General features: G+C 41.6%; 3 protein-coding genes across 8 annotated transcripts in view; 2 read left to right on the top strand and 1 right to left on the bottom strand.

Moving 5' to 3' along the window:
• Positions 1-1,766: 1,766 nt before the first annotated feature.
• On the top strand, positions 1,767-6,007 carry LOC117502403 (homeobox protein Hox-A4). 2 transcript variants are annotated; one of them, XM_034161443.1, is made up of 3 exons: positions 1,767-2,512; positions 3,006-3,373; positions 5,990-6,007. In XM_034161443.1, the coding sequence occupies exons 1-2, from the start codon at positions 2,095-2,097 to the stop codon at positions 3,350-3,352; spliced, it is 765 nt and encodes a 254-aa protein (XP_034017334.1). In that variant the 5' UTR covers positions 1,767-2,094; the 3' UTR covers positions 3,353-3,373; positions 5,990-6,007. The 2 variants fall into 2 exon arrangements, with proteins under 2 accessions (XP_034017334.1, XP_034017333.1); XM_034161442.1 differs by lacking the exon at positions 5,990-6,007 and having other exon boundaries at positions 3,006-3,916.
• Positions 6,008-7,218: 1,211 nt separating this feature from the next.
• hoxa3a (homeobox A3a) lies at positions 7,219-21,866 on the top strand. 5 transcript variants are annotated; one of them, XM_034161437.1, is made up of 4 exons: positions 7,219-7,927; positions 9,864-9,908; positions 13,279-13,885; positions 17,661-21,822. In XM_034161437.1, the coding sequence occupies exons 3-4, from the start codon at positions 13,396-13,398 to the stop codon at positions 18,455-18,457; spliced, it is 1,287 nt and encodes a 428-aa protein (XP_034017328.1). In that variant the 5' UTR covers positions 7,219-7,927; positions 9,864-9,908; positions 13,279-13,395; the 3' UTR covers positions 18,458-21,822. The 5 variants fall into 5 exon arrangements, with proteins under 5 accessions (XP_034017328.1, XP_034017326.1, XP_034017327.1 ...); XM_034161435.1 differs by lacking the exon at positions 7,219-7,927 and adding an exon at positions 7,942-8,722 and having other exon boundaries at positions 17,661-21,866; XM_034161436.1 differs by lacking the exon at positions 7,219-7,927 and adding an exon at positions 7,942-8,835 and having other exon boundaries at positions 17,661-21,866.
• LOC117502400 overlaps positions 13,901-21,876 on the bottom strand; it is a 25,187-nt gene continuing 17,211 nt past the window's right edge. Inside the window, exon 3 of the mRNA XM_034161439.1 lies at positions 13,901-16,800. Coding sequence (XP_034017330.1) covers positions 14,143-15,417 — 1,275 coding nt within the window. The 5' untranslated portion in view covers positions 15,418-16,800 and the 3' untranslated portion in view covers positions 13,901-14,142. The remainder of the gene's footprint in view (positions 16,801-21,876) is intronic.

Here is a 21,876-nt window from a genome sequence, read left to right as displayed (position 1 = left end):
GCGTATAGCAACAAGTTGAAAACAGCTTTATAGCGTTCAAACAGCCAAACTGATTTGACCCACGTGTCTAAATCATAAAAACGGCTGTGGAGTACATTTTAAATATCACGTGAGAACGTCTTACCACTGACATTATTCTGATTTATCGCCTCTTAGGTGATTTGTTGGCCACACGGAACATCAACTGCCAGTTATAATGACTTAGGAACACATAGGACGGAAGATAAAGGCTACCTGGACAAAAAAAAAAAAAAAAAAAGAATCCACGAAAGGCCTCTCTGTGGTGGAGGAATGAGAGAGAGAGATGCACCAGCGCGCAAAACCCACATGGAGATAGTAAAAACACAAAAAATGAATGTATCAATCCATCTGGAGGGTATCACAGTCCAGTGCGCACCATAGAAATTTTCTTACAATTTCTGTTGAAAATCCTAGTTCACCTTTCTCCCTTAAAGCTGCACAAACTGAAGTCCAAGTCCGGGGTGAACCCCAGGTCACCGCGTCTAACAGATATGAAAATGTCGCCTCTTTGGAAAAAGGGCACGCCTTGTTGTTTAACAAAGACTGTCAATGGACAAGATTAATCAGAAACAAAATGGAAACGGTGTCACTTCGGGGTCAGGCAGAAGTTATCTCTGTTTAGGGGAGAATGGGGGGCCTAAAAAAAGGGGAAAAAAGAATGGGAGAGAGGACAGAAAGCTTTCAATATTTCCGAAGTTTAGCCTCTTGTTTCACCACGCAGGGGCCTCGTTGACGTGGACAGTGTGGATAGAGCTGCTGCACCTTCGAGGGACACATACAGTGTCTCACTTCGGACATGGAGAAGAAGCAGGACGTGGACCTGATGGCTGAAGAAGACGAGGAACACGGTCAGATATTATACTTTTGAGTATTTGTTCTTAAATTTGGATGAAGAGGTGTTAAGACATTTTATTTTCGAATATATCTCCATTGCTATTGTTAGTATTTCTTTCTTCCTTTCTATATTTTTACTCTGATTTCTTCTGTTTTTCCACTCTTCAAACCATAATCTCATATACTGTAATCCAACACACTGAGTGTAGCATCCGCTGTTTGTTGTACTTTGTAACGCTTCATGCACTGGCATCTTTTGTGCGTAAAGTTATTTTGATTCCACATTTATTCTATTCAAAAATAAATAAATAAAATGACTCATGCATTCTGGTTTGTGTTGTGCAGAAATTTGTCCTGCACGTGTCTTATACTGTAGCCATCTGGATAGATAATGCAACACAAATGTGTGCGCCTGTGTTTGTCCAGTACTATTAGGATGAGGGAAGAAATATGCAAAAGAAAAACTAAACCCCAACTAAGATAAGAAATTGTTTTGAGCATGCAAATTAAAGAAAAAAATTTTTTAAACATAGTTTGCTAAGAATGATGAAATCCTTTGTGCATGCGCACAGCCATGCACATAGGAGAGATGCAGGTCTTTAAGGCTGATGAATGTAGGTTTTATCAATGCGTAACTTAAACATTTTATATGCAGGGTTGAATCTGTCCAGAGCAGCTTCTCAGCGTTGAACTGAGACAGCTTGTGGACTTTTCTTTCTTTCTTTTTATTTATTTATTTTTATTGTCAGTGCACCACAGCAGGATTTGCACATGTTGCATTTCTTTACCTTTCACACAGCTCGTTTTAAACTCCAAAAAACTCACAATATACAACCCAAAAAACGCGAGACTGGGTTGGAAATAGTGGTTTATTTTGCTTTTTCACCTTCAGGTGCATTTAACATGGCGTTTTTAGGACGTTGGTGTGTTTATAGTTTTATAAGAGATGCCTCGCCCATATAAGTTTGACTCCAAGTGAGCTGATTTCTTTTTTTGCTTTATATACTGTGATTTAATAAGGAAAACATCAATGTAAGCCCGTTCAGCAGGGCTGCTGATACCAGTGCCATGCTTTCCATTGGTTCGTGTTTACATGATGCCCATAGGACACGCGGTGATTGGTGGCGCTTCACACGTGACCAGGCAACTTTGTACATTTGACAGGGAGTAGGAGGGTTTTGTGGAGATCAGAAAAACGACAGCGCGATAAAAATTAGTATTGTTGCACTTCACAAATTAATGACCATGAGTTCCTACTTGATAAACTCCAACTATATCGAGCCTTCTTTTCCTCCATGCGACGAATATCAGCAGGGCGGATACATTCCAAACCCCGGTGACTACTACGAGCGGCAAAAAGATACCGGCTTCCCCCACCACGAAGAGCCATCCTATCCGAGGTCAAACTACACCGAAACGGGCTACGATTACGGTAACGTTCCCGCCACGGGGATCGATGATTTCGTCGACGGACACCACGCACAGCCGCAGCCGGTTCCACAGAGCCACGGTCCCCGCCTCAGCGCAGCCCCGGATGGTGGCGCAGGGGCAAATGCCAGCAAAGACTGCAGCCTTGCCGGTGAGGTATATCCCGGCGTAGCGAAGGGCAAGGAGCCGGTGGTTTATCCTTGGATGAAAAAGGTCCACGTTAGCACCGGTGAGTTATCGTTACGGTTAAGTAGCAGAACCACTGTGAAACAACCGACGGAACACACGCGCGCCTATTGAAGCAGCACTAGTAGCCGCCTTTACAACAGCAATTTACGATTATTGAGCAGCGGGGTCGGTAATTAAGGACCCTCGTAAATTTTATTGCCTGTGTTCGTCTGTCGGGGCCATGCGCCTTTGTTGTTTTTTAACCCAAACTACCTCCACCACTGGTGCCGAGCCAAACTGTAATATCCAACCCCGCTGTTTTGTTAATCATTCCTAAGCTTGATCTGTCCCTGGATGTGAGTGTTTGTGCGCTCGGCACCTCCACATTAGGCTCACACCCGCGAAGTGAACCGAGGCGGAGAGTGCGGCTGTGGTTCACGTCAAAAAAAAACATGTTTAACGTACAAAAAAATCTTGCTATATGTGTCCAGTGACTATCACCCTGCGTGTAACACCTGCTTGCATGCATGTGTGGCTTCCCCTCCTTCCCTCAGTCAATGCCAGTTACAATGGAGGAGTGCCCAAGAGGTCCCGCACTGCCTACACCCGCCAGCAGGCTCTGGAGCTGGAGAAGGAGTTTCACTTCAACCGGTACCTGACCCGGCGCAGACGGGTGGAGATCGCACACACCATGTGCCTGTCCGAGCGCCAGGTCAAGATCTGGTTTCAGAACCGGAGGATGAAGTGGAAGAAGGAGCACAAGCTTCCCAACACCAAGATCCGCTCGTCCAGCTCGGCCTCGTCCTCAGCCTCGGGGGCCCAGCAACAGCAACAGCAGCAGCAGCAGCAGATCAAAACAGGCCAGCAGCTCGTCCCCACGCCGTGCAATGCCGGGCTATAGTGCACGAACCACACCCCTATTAGAACACACTCTCACACAATCCAGACTGAGATGGCGAGTGGAATTTGATGGACCGATTCTCAGTGTTTTAAACATGGTGATATCTCTGTTTCTGCCATTGGACCCATTTGTCCTTCTTTCCTCTTCATATAAGCTTGAAATTCACCTTTAATTGCCAAAGTGGCAAGTGAAGTGTGTATATATTTGTTTATTATTATAAAAGAAGGATAACGCACATTCACACGTAGGATTGATGTATCGTTACAGTTAAAAAAAACTCTGAAAGCATTTTGTATGTCCTCTGATGAATATTTTCAGTTTTGAATCCTCATGGAAAGCTCTATTATACTTGAAAGATATTTCTAGATGCCTGTTAGAATGTTTTAGGGGTGGGGTGGGGGGGGGGGGGCTGTGTACGGCATCATTCAGAGTAACAATGTAGTTTGTGTGTTTGAGTGGGTCGGTTTACTGTTGAATGTAGTCCAGGTGACGTTGACATTTAATGTACATAGACAGATTATGAAGGCACAATAAGAAAAAAAAAAAAAAAAAGCATTTCGTCAAGTAGAATTCTGTTTGTCGGTGTCGTATAGTTTTAATTTGTGCTGTAGTGCGTCCCCGTGTTGTGCTCTGGTGTGTTTCCAAACTGTGAATATTTGTGTGTGTTTGTTGTCTAAGTGAAGCCCGTTGTGATGTGCTATAGAGTCGAGATGTCCCTGTGAAATAAATATGTTCACCTATACGGCGGACGTGGCTTTGGATATTCTGTCATCATGCCGACGAGAAGCGCGCAGCAGTGTTGTGCGCGAAACGTGCACGCAGAAATCATTTTTGTTTTGACCATTTGGAAAGATTTCTTTATGCTGTTTTAGTATTTGTCAGAAATATTTATTTATTTGTATGTTTGCAAAATGCGTGCGTAAAATTGTGATGTCTTCCTGCATGCGCCACACGCGATGCGATGTAAACCATTTTGCTATGCTGGAGAGTTATTTGTGCAATGAGGGTAACCAAAAGTTGTGCATTTATATTTTAATGCAGTATGATGAGGGCAACTTGAAGTCTTCAATAAATACTTTTTTTTAAAATTATCATTATGATTAACACAAATGGAAAGATGTGAGACTTTTTTTTAATAAAGCGTGGTGCCATAAACGCTTATTACTCCTCAAATGTAAACATTTTTGGCGCAGATAGGATGGTTTGTTCTCCTAAAAAGTTCTAATGACATTTTTGCATTATCCATAAAATGGTCGCGGTCGTTATGCGCTTTTTACGCACGCTTCATCCGCTGTCTGTGTTGTTTGACACCAGAATTAGACCAAAGCAAAATTCATATATTTTGTTCCCACTTTCAGTTATGAGCGAGCACCAACCTTAGTGCACCAGCATTGGTCACTACCTGCTACATCCAAACAATGGAAAGTTCAGCCAGGGGACACAGGACTCTGACCAATCACCTTCTCAGAGCACTTCTTCTGACCCCTGACCTATCGACACACACAATGTTCAGACCATACATCAGTGCTAAGACCTCTGCGAACTTTTTTTTTCTTTTCCTTTTCATTCAAGAGTGACCCACAGACAAATCACAAACACTGTTTCAGTGTCATTTCGGATTAATTTCTTCAGATTATTCTGAGATCATCTCTGGCAGGCACAGAGATGGCAGATATGATCGCAAATGGCATTTTGCTTGGCACTGGTCTGCTCTACTCAATTGGCATGCTGATAGCAGCGCAATAAAACAGTTTGTAAAAGCATTTAATTGAATTAAAAGTTGCATTCATCATACTTCCAACAGAGAAAAAAAACAAAAAACACTGCATTCATGCACATACAAGAAAAAAAAAAAACATTGTTTCACTTCCATGCTTATTTTATTTCTTCTAACAAATTTTCTTAATGTTCTTTAAAGGAAACGTTGTTCAGAAAATGTTTCAAATTACTGCACAGACATTACAACAAAGGCTTTTTGCTCTACTCAGTCATGAAAGTTGTGTGCAGAAGGTAGCAATGGTACTGACTGACACTGACTTTGCACACACTCCAGCAAGTCCAGCTAGTCATATTATAGATTTTTAACTCATTTCATACATGAATAGAGGTCACTTCCAAAGTACTGAAACTTTAATTTGCCCATCCACGTGACTTGCTGAATAATGAATGCCCCAGGGTCAGAAATAGATGTGAAAATCTGCCTTATTTTCATTTGAAGAGCTCCTCTGCAGGGTGCAAGTCACTTCTCTTCTTGTCTCGTGAAAAACTGTCCTGTTGCACACACACAGACCGTCATGACATGTGAGTATTTGTCTGTTTTTCTTTTAGCTTGGTATAGTAATATTTGACCAAATATAAATATTTCCAGCTAAAACGTGAGGACATATGCCATATTTCTCTCATGATCAAACTGAGATTCATCAGTTTGTGATGAAAACACTTTTGTAACCTGTAGCCTGCAGGGTGTGCAACGTGTTTTAACATGTTGACATGCTATCAAAAACAGTTGAAAAAGGTTGTGTGCAACTAAATGCTTCAAAACTTTGTTTAAAATAAATCACATATGTGGCTGATTATGTAAAAAATTGTAAACCTTTACATCCAAATCCCAATGCATTAGGATAGAATACATACAAATAACATAATAATAATAATAATAACTGTGGATGTAAGATGCAGACTATCACAGTATATCTGATACAGGATTTGATTATTTTTTGTATTTTCATCAACATGTTGTTTCCAGTATTTCCATTAGTACTTTTCGACATATAAATAAAACGTGTTTAACATACATTAAAAATTATTTTCATCTTTGTATATACATATATGTGTGTGTGTGTGTGTGTGTGTGTGTGATTTGTATTTCAACATATAAAATAAAATGTGTTTAAAATGCATTAAAATGATTTTCATCTTTGGTACTTTCAAAACACAAAAGTCTTATCTGTCTATCTATTAGACACACAATTTATTAGCCACGAGAATTATTATTGTTAAGTTAGAATCTGGGCACAGGTCTTATATAACATATCCAGATCATAGTAACATAAATTTACCAGGTTGAGCTACTTAAATACACTTAGTGGGAAGAAGAAGAAGGAGGAGGGAGAAACAGGAGTGGGTTTAAAGGACACATTTTCTAAATATTCAAGGGTAAGTTTAGATGATTAAATTCCAACATTTGCAACATTTAAACAGTCACTGCTCTCTTAATTATTATTGTCATCTTTTCTTAAATTTAAACAAATTTACTCATTGTGTGTGATAATAGCATTTTCAATAAGAGAAAACAATCAGTGAGTTCAGCATTCAACTTTATTACAGTCATTATAAATAAACAATTCCACAGTCAGGATGTGTGCTGCATTCATGAAGAATGGTTCCGAGTCAGCTTTAAGGCGTTGAATTTCACATTAGCCTTGATGTTGGCCGGTGTACAGCTCGCAGAAAGAGTTATCTTTGTCTGAGTGTGTTGGTAACCCAAACCAGGCTGTTAAGAGCTCCGAGTGTCAACAGTGTGGGAAGATATGGACCGCTGTCTGGCCAACGTCCAGAGTTCTGCTCCTCTAACTTCTCTTCGCTGACAGCGATAAGGGCCGTGATTTGTGTGAATAACTTTAAAGCGTTTGCTTTCTACTTGAAATGTGAAAGATAATCATTTGCCCCACAAAAATATATCTGGAAAGGTCCATCAGAGGAGTTATAAGCAACTGTCGTCAGCGTGGCTCCTTGGTTTCCGTGTTCTTCTTGTTTTTGAAACGCAAATAACTTAACCCACTCGACCCTTTGTGCGTCTGGGCCAGAGAAAAGTTCAGGTGAGGTGGCGAAAGGAAACTTCTACGCAGCTCTGCAGCCATATCCTGGTAGCATCTGTAAATATAGACAGAAATAACAGTTAAGCATCAACAAAAACACACGCTTTTGCATATATGCGTCTTAAATCCGCGCGTAAAAGTCAAGCCTGAATCCACAGCAGGGAGATTTCTGCCTCTTGTGTGTGTTTAAAACTTGACCGCTCAAGTTGTAGCTTGAGAAGACAAAAGGCTGGAGTGGGAGTGGGATTTTGTCCATGTCCGCCCTGAGTGATTAATAGTTTGGGGATTTTTTCCACGCCCGCTTTCTCGGTGTTGACTGAAAACAAGCGCCAAACGGTGTCGAGAAGAGATCAGCTCTTCCGGACAGAACTTCTGGCAAGCTTAGGGTAGCAGAAGCCAGATCTTTGGAATGGCAAATCAACATTTTAAATTTATTATCGCATTTTTTTATTTTTATTTTTTATATTTAGCTTGTGCGTAATTTGTGAAATTGGTTCATTTGACCTCAGCATTCCCCAAAACCACCAGATTTTTTTTTCTACTTTAAACTATTTTTCATTTTAATTCTCTTTTTTTTTATCTTGGCACAAACCTGCACTTTTCAACATCACTGGTCACAGGAAACGCATAAACACATGTAGGTCGAATGGGGGTCCGTGTACAGATCAGCGGGGTCGAGGAGCCACACTTTGGTTGCCTCATGACCACTGCTGAGTGACGCGCACCTCTCACGAGCGCCAGGACGCACAGCCTCCAGGTTAGGCGTGTGATGTTTTGTTTCTATTTAGCCAACAGCGCGCGTGGTTTTGCTGATGGAGCAAAAAAAGCTGACTCAGCGGTCAAACAACAACTCGGGGATCGAGGATGGGGGCGAGATTGAGTTAGTTCACACCAGCGGCTGCTCTGTAAATCTTCCACACACAAAAAAAATTAAAGGTTTATTTGAGCTGTTTGAGTAATCATAAAGCCCTCTTCTGCTCACATAGTGCGAATTGTCACGTTGAAGTGCAAAACATTCTGGTTGGAGCGCGGCGCAGAGCGCAGCAGCAGCACACACAGCCTTATGGCTCTTTTTAGGCGCTAAATATATGGCACTTTAAATCTGACACATGAATGGGCGACACGTGGAAAAGCTGCGAGAGACTTGTGCCAGATATATTCCAGTGTCACATGCACCTCTTTTTCCCTCCGTTTTTCCTGAGGGGCAATGACTGCCTCCATTAATGATTCACGGGCTCAAATAAAAGGGATTTAAGTTGACGTTGCGTCACGTGAGCTGAGCGCATAATACTGCGCGATGTTATGGCACTGGGAAGAAAACCGGAGCCCCGGTCTGGCCATATGATGCTGATTAGATGCGGGTTACCCCCACTTTTCGCGAGGGGAGTACGGGCTTTGTAGTTTGTTTATCGAGGAGAAGAAAAAAGAAAGAGCGACGCACTGAAAGAGAGGATCCCGGTTGTGTGGATATATTACACTGCTGTCACGGACGGATATGTTTTTCCACGCGGAGCTAGAGCCCATGCTTTGGGAGGATGGATTTTATTTTGAGGTATTTCCGCCGATTGTTCATTACTGTCGTGAGTTATGGCTAAGCGAGGCAGAGGTCAGAACAAAGAAGCCAATCTTTTTTTCCCCTCTCTCTCTTCTTCTGCTTTTTGTGAGGTGAGAAAACAGACAGGTAACAAGAAAGACAATGTCTGCAAATAAGTCACATTTATACTGAAGCGGAAAAAACAAAACAAAACCAGAGCTCGAAATAAAACAAACATGTAAGATTTAAATTTTTGTCCGGAATATGCTTAATATCCTTAATATTTCAATATATTATCTGGGGAAAAATGTCATATTTCTATTTACCAGGTGTCCATTTAAATAGCAGCTAAAAACGAAAAACCAGAAACAGAGCGCGTTGTTGGTGCAAGACGCAAAACCAGCCGTCTTACGCACAGAAAACACATTTCTTTTTCGGTTGTGGGCGTAAAAATTATATGAGGATAAGAGCCGTAAAAGTAGGGGGGAAAGACTTGTGTCGCTCCGCCAGGGAAACGAGGATATAATGGAAGACGGAGTGTCATCCAGGACTGCGTGGCCGTGCTGAGGTCACGGTGCTCCTGCTTGATTTATGGGCATGGGGACTTGGGGAGGACGGTGCGCCAAAGCTAATGACTATTCGATTCGTTTGTTTAAAAATAAAAATGCACTATCCAACAAGCACCTTATTTACATCGGTCCTGATTTATTCTATTTATATAAGAAATTACACGAAGAGGCATCTAAATATTTACTTCAGAATTTCTTTGAGAACATCAGAATGGTTATTTCGTCTTGTATTTTGCTCTAACATCAAGCTCGCACTTGAGTTGCCTTGTTAGAAAATATGAGAATTTTTTAGGAAGCTACAAACATATTAGCAGTTGTAAAACGCTGTTAATTCTACGTCTAAATAATAAAACAAATACGACAAAATATTGACATACATTTTTTTTAACTTTGATTAGAATTAGTGTTTTGGCACCATTTAAACAAAAATCCTAAAATATACAGAACATAATAATAATAATAATAAGCGCAACTGTAGTTATTTTTATGTGTAAAGGCCACTCATTTTTTAAAATTGCATCTAAAAAGGCTTTAAAATATTGCTGCTATTTATAAGAGATTTGAAATATTTACTCCTCTCCTCCTTACAGAATTCCAGCTAAGTAAATTCGAGCCATCTCACGCTCTCGCCTTCGGTAAGTCCATATATCTTTATTGATTTGTATTATGAATGCTTGCTGTTCATATCCTTATTCAATTCCTAATAAGTAGCACGCACGCCCACTGGAACACTCGCAGGGACAGAGGAGTGTGTAGCTTGTACATTTCCTTGTAGCAGCACCACGAGCAGCCCGAGAGCAATAATTCCTTCTTTTCCACTTGTCTTTGTGGTGTAATTTGTCACTATAAAAGTGACGAGAGGAATCGCAGCTCTTGGAGCACTGCCTCACTCCTTTCAAAAACTGCGTTCTGTGAAAGCCATCTGCTTGTAACCGTCTGTGTTATAGTTTATTGCCGCTGACCACTTTGGATTTATTTCATTGCCATTTTTAGCGATTTTCACACGTTTTTACGCGCGGCAACACCACCTCCTCGCTGACATTTAACCCTCTGCCCAGGGCCAAATTAAAGAGAGAGACGAATCAGCATTTTAGCACAACGAAGTAAATAATTACACAAAGCGCCTCTACCCTGCTCAGGCTGGAAAAAAGCAGAGTTGACTAAAAGAAAAATCCTTGCGCGTGGATTTTTGTTCCAAACAACCTCCCACGCCGTCCGTGTGTTCTATCTTTTTTTTTTTTTTTTTTAAATTGTGTGAATGCATTTTTGTCCCAGAGCTTTAGTTGTGCAGAGAATCTGCTCTGGGGGGAAGTGAGAGGACATAAATCTAATTTTTCTGGCTGCAAAAGACAATATTACCATGTAGAGGGATTCCCCTGCCGGTTCCACGCTGCATGTCCTTCGCTCGCCTTTTGCTGATGAAACGTCTCCCAATTTTTCACAGCCTGCTCCTAGTGGGGGTTTTGTCTTTGATCTGAAGTAGTTTTGTTTTCAGATAAAATAAAAAATAAATTAATGATAATAATAAGGACGCAGTTTGCTTTGATCTTCACTGACGCCCCAAAAGTCTTGAAATGAAAACGCACTGCATGCGCGCCTTGGCGCTAAATGATTGCGAATTTTACGCAAAAAAAAAAAAAAAAAAAAGCTGGTTAATGATTAAACCGGGTGATAGAAGCCCTTTCGAAATGGAAATGCGCTACGGTCAGCCGGCTGATGATCCCATTGTGCGCGACCCTCTCCAACAACGCATCCACCAGAGTCATAATTCCACTCAGGAAACCGGGTACAAAAAATGATTTAGAACACTTTGGGGTGGACTTGCATGTTATTTTGAACGATGTATTTTTTTTTCTCGGCACTCTGCCTCGTTTGCTTGAAAAGGGGGGTGGGGGGGGGGGGGGAAGCCACTTGATTTGAACGGGCTTTCCAAGGCGCTACTTCATTTGCATAATTTTTCTTGTCTATGGTGACGCTTTGGTTCGGGGCAGTTCACTGGTGTCTGCTTGGTACTTGTGAAGGATCACACAGTCCACCTCTTTGAATATTGCTATGAAGTGCTGGCCGTCGCTCTGTATACAGCATGACGAGAAATTCAGTCTTGGGGCCAGATAAGTGTTATCTCGCTGACCCGACTGCTCACGCCTGCTTTCGTAATCTCGGTTTACCCATCCACGTCGAGTAAGGAAGGGAGAAAAAAAAAAAGAAAGGGGGTTTATCTCGGCTCTTCCCTTTTGTGTTGTGGCTGCTAATGCCTGCTGTATATGGCTGGGCGCAGTCTGCTGCTGCAGCCGGCTCTGCCTCTAAAACTTTTCTCTGGATTACTGCTTTGATCGATTTCGTCGCTGAATGAGAAAATATTGCTCGGTGCTCTGCATTCGTCGTCAGAGGATAAGGTAAGCAGGCCAGAAATAGTCTCCCTCGGTTGTAAATGGCGGAGTTTGTGTTGTCGAGCGGTGATTTATCACCGTATGACTTAGATCTCGGTTCAGGAAGAGTTCACACACACAGTCAGGCAGCCCGATTTCTTTAACGCGGAGCAGAGGGCTGTGCGCAAAAGCTCCAGCGCGCCTTTTATCTCTCACCTTCTTTTCCATTTATGACTGTCGCCATACCTCGGCTGGAAATGCAACGTGAAGCGGTTTCTGACATGTCTTCCAGGTCGTCATGAAAGGAAGAGGCTTTCTTTGATTTTTTTTTTTGTTTTTTTTTTTTGGTTTAGTTAAGGGCAAGCCGAGGGCGCATTTTGTACACGTTTGTCTCTTGTTATGCGCGACTGCACAAAGGCGGAACTGTGCAACATTTTTCCTTTCATATCTACCTTTTCATTTTAAGATAACGCACGCCAGATAAAGCTATTTGACTGCAAGCAAATCATTCACAATTGTACAACAATCCACACAATAGCTGCAGCTTTATCTTTGACAGCAATTTAAATTTAAAACAAATCATTTAGATTTAATTTGGACTTTACTCACATTTTATGCGGTTTTAATACACATTGCTTGCATGATTTGAGAAATTAACAGGATTTTATTTTGAAACAATCATTTTTTTTTCTCCCTCCGCAGGATATCGATATTTAAGATTTTCCTAAAATGACCTGTGGATCTGTCTCGATCCCCGTGGTTACCTGAGTGAATTAAGGTGAAGGTTTAGCGCTTTCTATCCGCCTGACCGCCGGGCTTGGCTGTTCACCGGGCCGTTCATTGTGCACAGGCCGTCCCGGCCCACTGACCTCCATATATCACGGCGACGGCCCACCGCGCAGACAGCACCGACAGCAGTCATTACTATGGGCCTGCAAGGAAAAGTTCACACCGTCATGGAACTGCACAAATGCGCGCCCGGTTTTTCCGGTTTCCGTCTGGCTCTTCCATTTATCTTGCATTATGTTAAAAAAAACAGCAACAATGAAACAGAGAGAGAGAGAGAGAAAATGCGCTTGTTTATGCTTTTCTCCAGGTGATGGGGAAGCATTTAAGTCTAATGTTTCAGATTTTTGACTAATAGTGTACAAACAAAATAGGGTAAGAGCATGTGCGCAATATCGCTATTTTCAATAGGAAATAAGATAATTCTGCTGACAGTCCTGGTGAGAGAATAAGTGTAACAGAAATATATTACCGCTGTGGTAAACCAATCTCATATTACCTCCAGCCTGCTCTCTGTCAGCCGCACTGGAACTCTGTATTCCTCGAGTTTAATGGTTAATAAGCTGAGAGACTTAAAACGTCACATAGCTTCTTGTTATATTCCCAAATTGACTCGGCATTGTGAAAATGCTTTTGAAAACGTTTTTTTGTTTTGATGTCATTTGGCACAGATGGTAATACAAGGTTAGCGCACGCCTCTGTGGCCCGTGTAAGCCATAAGGTAAACGGTAATAGTCTGCAGAACTGTTGGCCCTATCTTGGCTCCACAGTCTCCAGTGTCACGCCTGCATTGAAAAGTAAGATGGATCGCCACCATTTCTTCTCCTCACAGTGCTTCTTGTAACCCTAGGTTCACCCGAGGAGGCCATTGGCGGAGAGGCGTCACGTGACCACGGGGTGCCAATGTTATTCTACAAGGGTGTCAAGACCCTGTCAGTTTCTGAAATAAATATTGGGAAACGGCGAGATGCAAAAGGCAACCTTCTACGACAGCTCTGCAATTTACAGTGGCTACCCATATCAAAGCGCAAATGGCTTCAGTTATGATGCCAATCAGGTCCAATATCCCCGGGCCTCTCATGTGGAAAGTGAGTACCATCGACCTGCCTGCTCCCTGCAGTCTCCTGACGGCTCTGTGGCTCTGCAAAAGCCTGGGGAGATGGCGGAGAGCTGCGACAGGAGCGCAGCCATTCAGGCGGCGCAGTCCAAGGTCCATCCCGAAAGCAATCAACCGCAGGTGTCGGTGTCAGTCCCACCCCCTCCTCCACCTCCTCCACCTCCTCCTCCTCCGCCTCCGCCACAGTCGCCCGGTGTTATCAACCAAAACATAAGCAACCGGTCCAACCAGCCTAATGCCAAGACCGGCTCCCCGACCTCAGCGGCTCGGGGCAAACAGATTTTCCCCTGGATGAAGGAATCCCGTCAAAACACCAAGCAGAAACCCACCAGTACTTCAGGTATAACAACCTAAACACAGTCGACCATTCTGATCAGTATAACTTACATAACTATTGCAGAAAGAAATGCATGGTCAGGTCCAAAGGTATTAGGACATTGACACATTTGTTTGTAATCTTTGTCAACTTTTAGCATTAATTCAAGAGGTTTAACCAAAAAAATATCACAATAAACGTTTAGAAAACAAAAGCAATAAGTAAGTGGAGAAACTCAACATAAAGATGATTGATGATACACAGCATCACTTTTACAGCAGTCAGAAGGTGCATACATGAACATTTCCAAGTTGGTGATTATGTTTTGGATGCCCTTTAAAAACTATAGATACATTGGTATTGTATTGTAAATGTAATCTGGAGTAGGCAGTTCTCAAAAAGAGGTGACTGAGGGAAGCCACCAAGACACCCATGCAACCCACTCTCACGCCAGTTTGTGATGGCATCACAAATAAAAAAGCATGAGACTGTGTTGAGCAATTTTCTATCAACACAGAGGAAGCAAATGTACTGAAATTATAAGGTATCTTTGAGTAAATTTTGAAGAGGTGACCGAGGGAAGCCACCAAGACACCCATGCAACCCACTCTCACGCCGGTTTGTGATGGCATCACAAATAAAAAAGCATGAGACTGTGTTGAACAATTTTCTATCAACACAGAGGAAGCAAATGTACTGAAATTATAAGGTATCTTTGAGTAAACTTTGAAGAGGTGACCGAGGGAAGCCACCAAGACACCCATGCAACCCGATCTCACACCAGTTTGTGATGGCATCACAAATAAAAAAGCATGAGACTGTGTTGAACAATTTTCTATCAACACAGAGGAAGCAAATGTACTGAAATTATAAGGTATCTTTGAGTAAACTTTGAAGAGGTGACCGAGGGAAGCCACCAAGACACCCATGCAACCCGATCTCACACCAGTTTGTGATGGTATCACAAATAAAAAAGCATGAGACTGTGTTGAACAATTTTCTATCAACACAGAGGAAGCAAATGTACTGAAATTATAAGGTATCTTTGAGTAAACTTTGAAGAGGTGACCGAGGGAAGCCACCAAGACACCCATGCAACCCGATCTCACACCAGTTTGTGATGGCATCACAAATAAAAAAGCATGAGACTGTGTTGAACAATTTTCTATCAACACAGAGGAAGCAAATGTACTGAAATTATAAGGTATCTTTGAGTAAACTTTGAAGAGGTGACCGAGGGAAGCCACCAAGACACCCATGCAACCCGATCTCACACCAGTTTGTGATGGCATCACAAATAAAAAAGCATGAGACTGTGTTGAACAATTTTCTATCAACACAGAGGAAGCAAATGTACTGAAATTATAAGGTATCTTTGAGTAAACTTTGAAGAGGTGACCGAGGGAAGCCACCAAGACACCCATGCAACCCACTCTCACGCCAGTTTGTGATGGCGTCACAAATAAAAAAAAAGCATGAGACTGGGTTGGAAGGAGGTATAAGCTTCTGTGGCTGTGATTGGAGAAACTGTTTACAGTGCAACTTTTGCCTGTCATGGTAGAGAGGCACAGAAAAGGATTTTCTTAACCCATTAATCCTCACATTTTTCAGTCGAATATATAGATATCAATGTGCTCTATCCAAATGGTTGACTTGATCATTAAAGGTAGGGTGACTACATTTTGACTACCGAAAAACCAGGACACTCGACTGGGCAATGAGTTACTCAAAGATGCCTTATAATTTCAGTACATTTAAAGTATGCTTCCTCTGTGTTGATAGAAAATTGCTATGGGTTGTACAGTTCACCAGAAGGCACAAGTCTACACTCTAAGAAATGGGATTTTAAATGTAATTAATACTATTATTTTCAATATTGCATTTGTTAATTTTAGGGATTTAAGTAACAATGTTTCATTTGATTTAATTAATTTCAACTACAATATTGTTTTGCGCTTAATTGACAATGTCATGTGGAAAAAGTTACCTTAACTCTATCAATTAAATTCAATGTTTTATTTCTTAGCGTATACATAGGAACTTTTTGTAAGTCATTTTGTACAAGTCACCATGAAGCTGTGACCGGTGATGCAACAGACAAAAGTTGCTTTACGCACAGTTTCTCCACAGAAGCCCGCAATTGCTTCTTAGTTTTTATGAGAATCTTAGTGGCTTCCTTCATGAGATGCCTTCTTTTACTGTTACTTTGTGTATTGGTGTAAATGAAGTCCAGGACATGTTCACATGGAAACATTCATGTATCCATCCTCTGACTCGTGCAAGGAAATCTGGCTGCAAAAGTGACAATTTGTATGAACACTAATCCTTATATTTTACTTTGTCCAATTGCTTGTGGACTCTAAAAATGGAGATGCAGTGTAGGATAATGGTTGTACTTTCTCTATGGTTAATGTAATATTTTTGTGAGTCGCACTGGATTAAAGCAGAGTACACTACAAGCACATCTTGTTTCAGTTCAGCTCCATTGCAGTAGTGAACAGAGTCACTGTCAAAACACTTATGGACCTGATTATATTTTCAGTTTTTATTGCAAAACGTGTCATGTTAATAACGTCAAAACAACAGCCTATTGTATAACATTATATTGGAAGACATTCTGTATTTTGCTCTCGATCCTGATTGTAGAAAAATGATCAGTTCTCTAAAAAATGTTTTTCCCAAACTTATGAGGAAAATTCCATTTGATTGTCATAATTAAAGTTGATGTCTGTGTCTAGAAAATGTTCACATTTCAAGATGTTACAGTTTTTCACAACTTGTAATTGGTTACCATTTAAATGATGTTTTCCTTAGTGTCCACACGACCTGCAGCTGACCCCTGTCCCAACAACTGATCACACAATGCCGACACCACAAACAAACACGCAAAGCAGTTGTTGCAGTTTGTCAAAAGTGGTTTCGTCCCAGCAGTGGGCGCGCTAAAGAAAGACGTAAATATCTCATGGAATCACTTTTTACGCACGTTTTACGCACGTACGAAAATCAAGGCACACCTCGTCTTTTATACCCCCTCAAGAAAAAGATGATTTTAGAGTCTTCAAAAATAATGATAATAAATAATAAAAATAATAATCGGATGTTAATGTGGATTCATCCTTGTATTAACTTCTTTTTTTCCTCTTTGGGAAAACATAATGGTCAGTCTATGTCATGCGACATTCTTTTGCTTCAGGTTTGGACAACAGGTAGCGAAATTTATTGTGTTGGCTGCCTGCCACAGCGGTAAGTAGACCAACACCTTGCTACTTTTCAGCCAAGCTCCAGCCTCTTAAAAAGGGGAGGCTTATCGCTGAGGGCATAGCGCGTGTGTTTGCATTACGCGTGTGTTTCTTGTATGACAGTGGACGCAGATGAAGGGTCAAAATATTTTAATAGGAAATCTGGGGTGCAATATGGATCGACTATCCCCGTGCTCCCCCCACACCCCCTGTTAAATAAAGCACATTCTGCATACAGTGATTACTTTTTTAAACGTTTCATGGACCCTGATGATAACCTTTGCGCTTTGTAGTAGGGAACAAGTTTATCGGACTCTTGGTTGTAGTGAATTAGAGAGAGAGGGGGGGGGAGGGGTTGATTTATATATATATATATATATATATATATATATATATATATATATATATATATGAAGCCAGCAGTGAGCAAACCGTGCCCTCGCTGTGCTGTTCCGCCCCTTTCCTGATGGCGGAGTTTTGTTAATAGCTGTGTTGTCACATAATTTCTCTCTCTGAACTGAGTTACTGATTGACATCCTCCTGTCCTCCTCCCCTGACAGTGGAGAGCTGTCCCGGAGACAAGAGCCCTCCGGGGTCAGCAGCATCGAAGAGGGCCCGGACAGCTTACACCAGCGCGCAGCTCGTGGAGCTGGAGAAGGAGTTCCACTTTAACCGGTACCTCTGTCGACCCAGGAGGGTGGAGATGGCTAACCTGCTCAACCTCACCGAGAGACAGATCAAAATTTGGTTCCAGAACCGCAGGATGAAGTATAAGAAGGATCAGAAAGGCGTTGGAATGATGCCTTCCCCCGGTGGGCAGTCCCCACGGAGTCCCGGGGGTCCTGTTTCCGGTGGTGGCGGCAGTGGTGGAGGCGGGGGTAGCGGAGGATATCTCAGCTCTATGCATTCTCTTGTAAACAGTGTCCCTTATGAATCCCAGTCGCCCACGTCTTACAATAAACCTCATCAAAACGCATATGGAATGGCCACGTCATACCCCGCTCCTTTGAATAACTGCGCGCCCTCCCAGAAGAGGTATCCCGGCGCCGACTCGGCCACGCCCGAGTATGACGCGCATCCTCTCCAAGGCAACGGCAACTACGGGACGCACATGCAGGGCAGCCCTGTTTATGTCGGCGGAGGCTACATCGACTCCATGTCCAATTCTGGCTCCTCCGTTTTCGGTCTGACCCACCTCCCGCACCCGCCGTCCGCAAACATGGACTACAACGGAGCAATCACAATGGGCAACAGTCAGCATCACGGAGTGTGTGATCCGACACCGACGTACACAGACCTAACGCCGCACTACTCTCAGGGAAGAATCCAGGAAGCGCCAAAACTGACGCATCTGTAGCGACGGCGCAGCCTGGAGATCACTCCGCCCCCATTGTCTTACCCTCCTCCAGACACATTTACCGTTTATCTGCGCGTCCTCACGGCTTCCACTCTGTCTCTCTCTCTCTCTCTCTCTCTCTCTCTCTCTGCTTTTGTTTCTGATTAATTTGATGTGTGAAGTAGTGTAGGACAAATAATCAACACTTGCTTGAATTTTTGCTCGTGTCATTGTTCTCACAAACACCTTTCTCTCTGCCCAAAAGGACGTAGAGCGGGGGGGCAGTATATGCATATTCAATCTTTTTTTAAAATCTTGTTTTAAATCTCAAACAGGGTATTATGAACATATGCTATTATTTTTTAATGTGATTTTGTCCGTTTTTAATTTATCCGCAGGTGAAGAATTGTTTTGCATTTTGTTGCACTTGTGAAAGGATCCTCAAAAAAATTAGGATTATGAGTGAAATACATTTTTAAAAACAAGGGTCTCGAGCTTGTAAACAACCTTTCTTTTCTTGTGTTCTTGGACTTTTAATGTTATTTATTATATTTTTTTTCTCGGTGTAAGATAAGCAGTTCCTTTAGTATTATTTGACACCCCTGCAATGTTTGCGTGGGGAGAATGTTGGTAGAAATTAGCGTATCGGCCATTTCCCGTTCATATACACACATACACAGCACACAATGTTACTGCTATGATTATTTTTTTCTTTGTTTGAGGAGGTATTTTATTTTGAAAACGAATGTAAAATCAATCAGTCATGCAATAAGGGTGAAAGAAAGGACAGTTTGTTTGCAGTTTCTTTATTGAAAAAAAAAAAATTACTTTTCCCATACATTCCAAGCTGCTCCAGAAATAAATAAAAATAATTAAAATATAATTGCAGCATATTCTTCAGTTTTAATGTCTACACACAGCAGAAACATCACAAATTAACATAACTTTTTTTTTTTTAAAGAAACAATATAAAACACATTTGGACATTAAAAAAATACATTTTTATTTTTAATTGGCAACTTTATTAACAAATGGCTGTAATGAGAATTCAAAAACATTTTTTTTCCAAAAACGGTTGCAATCACAAACACGCTTCTTTTTTTTTTTTTTCTTTTTTTTTTAATTCCATTCCTTCTTCTTTAATAGACGTAAAATAAATTCGGGCGTCCTTCTCCCTTCTTTATCTGCGTGGGTACATCCATAATAATAAAAATGTCACCTGGACCCTTCTGGAGTTTCTGCAAGAAAAACAACTCGCCAAATGAGAAATCACTTCAAAAAATAATTTCCTGATATGTGCAGTCAAGTTAAAAAAAAGCAACCAGAGAGGATACACAGCGCTTATTTAGCTCATTATTTAAAAATTGTGAACATTAATATAAATCAACGACGTTTATGATCACGATAAATTGTGACTGAAATAGAAATGTATACTTCTGTGTGCTTTTGTTGAAATGAAAGGTTCGTGTTGGAATTGTTCGATTTATTTTAACTGGCGCATTTTTTTCCGGAAAAATAGAGCTAAGGTGCTTCCACTCTTATTTCATTTTTGGCTTTTTTTATGTGCAGCAAATAATCCAAAATCTTTTCCACATCAAATTCACATTGTTCTACACGTTCCTTATGGTTATTTTGGTGCTCAGTGTATTTGCTCAATTATTTGATCTCACTAATTTTGCGCAACATCATTTTCAACCCTTGATGATTGATATCAGGGGCCACGAACAGTAGTGGCCCTGACATATGGTTAGCAGGGGAAAGCTAGAACAATTGAACCATGGTGTGTCAGAAAAAAAAAGTATTTCTGCATCCAACACACATAAACGCGCACGCACACACAGGAAGAGGCTGATGTGACCCATATGCGCCATACACAGGTAACGCATAAGTAAACGTTTTTTTGCTGAAACACACGATGTGTATTTTTTTCACTGCGTGTCCATCCGTGGGAAAATAGTCTTAAATCAATCCTTGTGCAAAGAGAAGTGTGTAGGAGAGGCTGAAGTCCACATAAACGCTGCCACCCACTCCTGTCCTCGCGCACAAAGCCTGTGTGTAATTCCAAAATGCCCATCCATCTCTTCCCCCAGCATCTCTGTCACACAGTCTGAAACGGAAAAACAAAGAAAAGAAATACAACTGAGTAAATCACATTTTCCAAAAAAATAAAAAAATATAAAAAATAAAAATAAAAAGAAAATCCAGGCGGAGAAGCTGCTTCTCGCTATACTCACCGGTGGTGCGTAATCGGCCGCTCCAACAACGGAAACGGTCTGATCGTGTACATCTTGGGTTCTTATTTATCTTTTAAAACATCCCTCCAGCGACAGCCGGACTATAACCGCGAGCCCAAACTGGTTCTAATCTGAGTGGCCAGTGTTTCTCAGCGCTTCCTGGCTGCATTTGATCCGGGGGAGAGTTAGAAGCCTTAAATGTGTTGTGAGGGCACCGAGCTGTCAGACCTTTTGGCGAGTAAGATTGATCGCGCGCAGGCTTCCAGGCTTCTTTGTTTGGTATATAAGCAACAAAAACTGAGAGATGCCTACCTACTTCTCTCCTTCCCTTCTTTTACTCACCAAGTCATATATTATTATTGTCTTAAAACAAGTAATGGATGCATTGACGGGAAACATTCCAAAAGTGACTTGCACACATTATTCTGGGAGGAGTGTGAAACCAAACACAAAACGAAATCTCCATTTGTATTTTTAGTATTGCAAATGAATTCGTTGAAAATGCTCCAATAATCTTGTTTTGTTTTTGCTTCATTGCGATTAAGTTCAAATGCATTTTTGAGACACAGAAGGCCTTTACGCACCAATTACGCACATATGCATCCGTTTTAAGAGAAGGCATTGATCGTGTTATTATTATCGAAAAATAAGCAATTTCTCGATGGAATCAGCAGTGTGCTTGTGGATATAGAACGCGAGGTTCATTTTTGGGGAGGGGGTGGGGTTAAAGGTAAATATATGATTTTATTACTCCAAAAAGGATTTGTTTGACCACATAAACGCGCGGATTTCTGTATTATTTCATATCTGTCAATATTAACTTGATGAATGAGCTTTTTATTGCATTGACTCTGAAGCTCACATCTTAAATCCGGCATTACTGTGATTTGTTAGACTTAGCATCACATTTTTTGGGGGGAGGGTGGGGTGGGAAGTGGGGGAGGTTAAATCACTACCCTCCTCCCCCCACATCCGAAGCCTGAAGTACTGGCATGAAGCGTGCGCGCGTGCGTGCGTGCGCGGTGTGGGCGTTCTCCACCGACGTGTTAGAACAATACGAGAAAGAGGAGCGCACGAATCCGTGCACACCGCAGGCTGAGCTCCTTCCCCTGTAATAGTGAGCGTCAGCCATTCTAAAAAAAAAAAAAAAAAGAAGAAAAAAGTAAAAAAATGTGACTTAGCAGAGCGGGACTGCAGCGCGAGAGG

Source organism: Thalassophryne amazonica, chromosome 20 (genome assembly GCF_902500255.1).
Source record: "Thalassophryne amazonica chromosome 20, fThaAma1.1, whole genome shotgun sequence".
In the NCBI taxonomy this organism is placed as follows: Eukaryota; Metazoa; Chordata; class Actinopteri; order Batrachoidiformes; family Batrachoididae; genus Thalassophryne; species Thalassophryne amazonica.
Note: the sequence above shows the minus strand (reverse complement) of the source record. Positions and strands in the feature narration are given on the sequence as shown.

What these genes read in the sequence shown, in the direction of transcription:
- LOC117502403 (XM_034161443.1), top strand. Translation starts at nt 2,095, where the DNA reads ATGACCATGAGTTCCTACTTGATAAACTCCAACTATATCGAGCCTTCT. An exon ending in AAAGGTCCACGTTAGCACCG is followed by an intron (nt 2,513 to 3,005) that starts GTGAGTTATCGT and finishes TCCTTCCCTCAG; the next exon opens with TCAATGCCAGTTACAATGGA.
- hoxa3a (XM_034161435.1), top strand. Translation starts at nt 13,396, where the DNA reads ATGCAAAAGGCAACCTTCTACGACAGCTCTGCAATTTACAGTGGCTAC. An exon ending in GAAACCCACCAGTACTTCAG is followed by an intron (nt 13,886 to 17,660) that starts GTATAACAACCT and finishes CTCCCCTGACAG; the next exon opens with TGGAGAGCTGTCCCGGAGAC.